The 3,215-nt window shown below is 33.6% G+C and overlaps 1 protein-coding gene across 1 annotated transcript; it reads left to right on the top strand.

Moving 5' to 3' along the window:
* The first annotated feature begins 537 nt into the window (after window positions 1-537).
* On the top strand, window positions 538-2,990 carry LOC143626573 (WUSCHEL-related homeobox 8-like). The gene is made up of 3 exons (XM_077096626.1): window positions 538-721; window positions 1,480-1,977; window positions 2,709-2,990. The coding sequence occupies exons 1-3, from the start codon at window positions 544-546 to the stop codon at window positions 2,792-2,794; spliced, it is 762 nt and encodes a 253-aa protein (XP_076952741.1). The 5' UTR covers window positions 538-543; the 3' UTR covers window positions 2,795-2,990.
* Window positions 2,991-3,215: the final 225 nt, after the last annotated feature.

Here is a 3,215-nt window from a genome sequence, read left to right as displayed (position 1 = left end):
CATCCAAACACAAGAATGTTCGCTGGTCGAAGAGTAGACCTTTCTTCACATGGATGCGACAAGAAATTCACGTGAACCTATTTCTTGCTGGAATTCCTGCCTGTTTTAACAAATCACAAAAAACATCCTTAAGCAAATTATATCTATATTCAAACCCTAGAGTATTTTGCAATGAATCACATATTCACCAAAATGATATTAAGGGGTGAAATAAGTGAAACAGTAAAAAGAACCTCAGATTGAAATTATCATAATTACTATCCTATAAAATATGAAAACATTTAAGAATGGTGAATTAATTTTTTAGTGAAAAGATGAAGAAAAGGAAAAAAGATAAAAGGATTCAATGCGTTGATTATGCTAAAATGCGCACATGCCACACATCACGGCAGTCGGTTCACGAAGACCATTATTTTGTCTTTGTCTTTATTGTCCGCCATTTTCATTCTTTTTCCCCCTTCAATTAATTAATTAATTAATAATATTCACCTTTCTACTCCAGTGTATGTATGTGCTTTCTTTCAGTTTCCAGTGAGAGGAGTTATGGAGCAAGATGAAGGAAATAATATTAATATTAATAATGGAGGAGGAGGGATGTTTGTGAAAGTAATGACCGATGAACAAATGGAAGTTCTCCGGAAACAAATTGCTATTTATGCTACTATTTGTGAACAGCTTGTCGATTTGCATAAATCATTAACTTCTCATCATGATCTTGCAGGTTCGTCTCTTTTTTTTATTAATTTTCTTTGGTGAATTTTTTATAATATTTTTGCTACCAAATCTGTTGAATGAGGATGAATTTTCGTTATAGGTTTTGTGGCTTGGTTTGATTCATTGAATTTTGCGGTTATATATTGATTGAATTTTGCTAATTAAAATGTATAATATAAGAGGATTTTGTTAGATTGCTATTTTGGGGGTGTTGTTTCTCGGTTCTTTTTGTTATCTTTGATAGCGAATTCAGTGTCTTTTGTTGCCAAGTGTGCAGGTGTTTTCTCTTTTAGATAAATTGAATGCCACACGAGTTAATACCATCCCTCTGATTTGGCAACTCAAACAATGAATTCGCTATCTAAAATAAAGAAGAATTCATCAAGGGTTTTGAGACAACCTGTTTTTGTTTCTAAACGTCAATACTTTCTTTTAGAATGGTTCTTCAACCGGCTAATCACTCGTTTTTGTCGACTAAAACATTATTGCTAAATTTTGTAACACTTACTCAACTGCCATTCCTTCCAAGTTATTAATAACAAACATAGAGATGACTGGTTCATCATAATTACTACCTCTTTTATGCATTCTTAATCAATTGTTGTAATAGTTAGTTAGCAGAATTTAGGGGATTTTGACTGTCAAAATGATGATGCCATGTTAACTTTTCTTTATAAAACGACACCATTAAAACTTATTAACTTACAAGATCGCCCTAAACGAAAACTTATAGAAAATCTTGATTATTATTTTAATTTCTTGCAGGAGTTAGACTCGGAAACATATACAACGACCCGTTGGTGGCGTCTGGCGGCCACAAATTCTCTGGCCGCCAAAGGTGGACCCCAACACCCGTTCAACTTCAAATTCTCGAGCGTCTTTTCGAGCAAGGAAACGGGACACCAAGCAAACAAAAAATAAAAGAAATAACATCCGAATTATCACAACACGGCCAAATTTCTGAGACAAATGTTTATAACTGGTTCCAAAACAGGCGGGCCAGGTCCAAGAGGAAGCAACAAGTATCTGCACCTAATAATAATAATGGCGAGTCTGAAGTTGAAACCGAAGTTGAGTCACCAAAACCGCAACAGAACTCAGTATCAACGGCTGATGATAACATGTGTTTTCAGACTCCGAATATGTGTTCTGTGGATCAACGTGCCAAGAAAGTTGAGCCTGTTTTCCCGTCTGAGGCTAGCTCTAAGCCTGCCGGAAATGTGGGCCAGATGTCGTATTATGGAAGTATGTTGTCAAATCCAAGTAAGTATAAAATCAGAAAATGTGTTTAGTGAAGTGTTTTCATTGTAAACGGATCGTTGTAGTTATAGGAAATGTTGGCTTGTTGTTTATTTATTAATTAATTTATATATATATATATATATATATATATGTATATATATATATATTAATATTTGTTTTTTTATATATTCTAGTTATAGGAGTCACTACTATATAAATATATATTTAATAAAAATAATAGATTCCTTTAGGCCTGCGTGCCAGCTTGAGCACGTTAAATGAATCTTGGGCTAGGCTCAGTTATTACTTATAAACATTAATTTAATATATTAAATAAAAATAATAGGCTTGTGTAGGCTCGCTAGCCAGCTTGAGCTCGTTAAGTGAAACTTGGGCTCGGCTTGTCTACTATTTATTATTTATTAATTAATTTATATACATTTATAACTATTTTTATATATGTTAACTATATTTTTTATATAATATATTATATATTGTTTAGTTGTTTTATTGAATAGTTATTATTTTGTCAATATAAATTTAGATACAAAATAAACTTGTATACAAATAGGCTCGTCAGCCATGTTGAGCTTAATAAGTGAAGCTCGGACTCGTTTAAAGCTCGACTCGATTCGAGGTTTTAACAATCTGAACTCGAGTTGCTCACGAGTAGCTTGGCTCGTTTACCCCCACTAGTTATCAATATTTAGAATGTACAACGTTCATAGCATCTGGTACAACCTTAAATGCAGGAATGGACCGTATAATTGGGAAGATGGAAGTTCCAGGGAACTACCAATCATATATGCAAGGTGATAAATACAACATGACAGGCTAAAGGTACTTCCTTGACACGCAAGTATAGACGCAGATAGTTTATGAATCTTTGGTGATCGTTTCTTGTACTTCACTATTCGTGTTCTGCGGATGATATATATACATAGTATGTGTTTCATGTTTAGTACGACGTTCGATAAAAACAATCTGTTAATGGTTTTTCCAACTGTTTTTATATATATAGTTGTGTTTTTGGATTTGGGTAGACTGTGATCGTTTTGGATGAGAAGTTCTGGTGCCAAGTCCAATCGGGCCATTGGTTAGCATTGTTGGTTATTTTGTAACAAGAAGTTGATACATCTAGGAAGTTGGTTTGGTTTTGAGCTGAAGCCAAACCGAATCTTTCAAAATTAAGTTTGATATGGTTTTCAAAATTACGCCAAACTGTAGTCACTAGACCCAAACTTATGGACAAAGTAAAT

This window comes from Bidens hawaiensis, unplaced genomic scaffold (assembly GCF_021521415.1).
Source record: "Bidens hawaiensis isolate Kalapana, Puna unplaced genomic scaffold, B.hawaiensis_p1.1 tig00004444_1, whole genome shotgun sequence".
Taxonomy (NCBI): domain Eukaryota; kingdom Viridiplantae; phylum Streptophyta; class Magnoliopsida; order Asterales; family Asteraceae; genus Bidens; species Bidens hawaiensis.
Note: the sequence above shows the minus strand (reverse complement) of the source record. Positions and strands in the feature narration are given on the sequence as shown.

What these genes read in the sequence shown, in the direction of transcription:
- LOC143626573 (XM_077096626.1), top strand. Translation starts at nt 544, where the DNA reads ATGGAGCAAGATGAAGGAAATAATATTAATATTAATAATGGAGGAGGA. An exon ending in TTCTCATCATGATCTTGCAG is followed by an intron (nt 722 to 1,479) that starts GTTCGTCTCTTT and finishes AATTTCTTGCAG; the next exon opens with GAGTTAGACTCGGAAACATA. An exon ending in AAGTATGTTGTCAAATCCAA is followed by an intron (nt 1,978 to 2,708) that starts GTAAGTATAAAA and finishes CCTTAAATGCAG; the next exon opens with GAATGGACCGTATAATTGGG.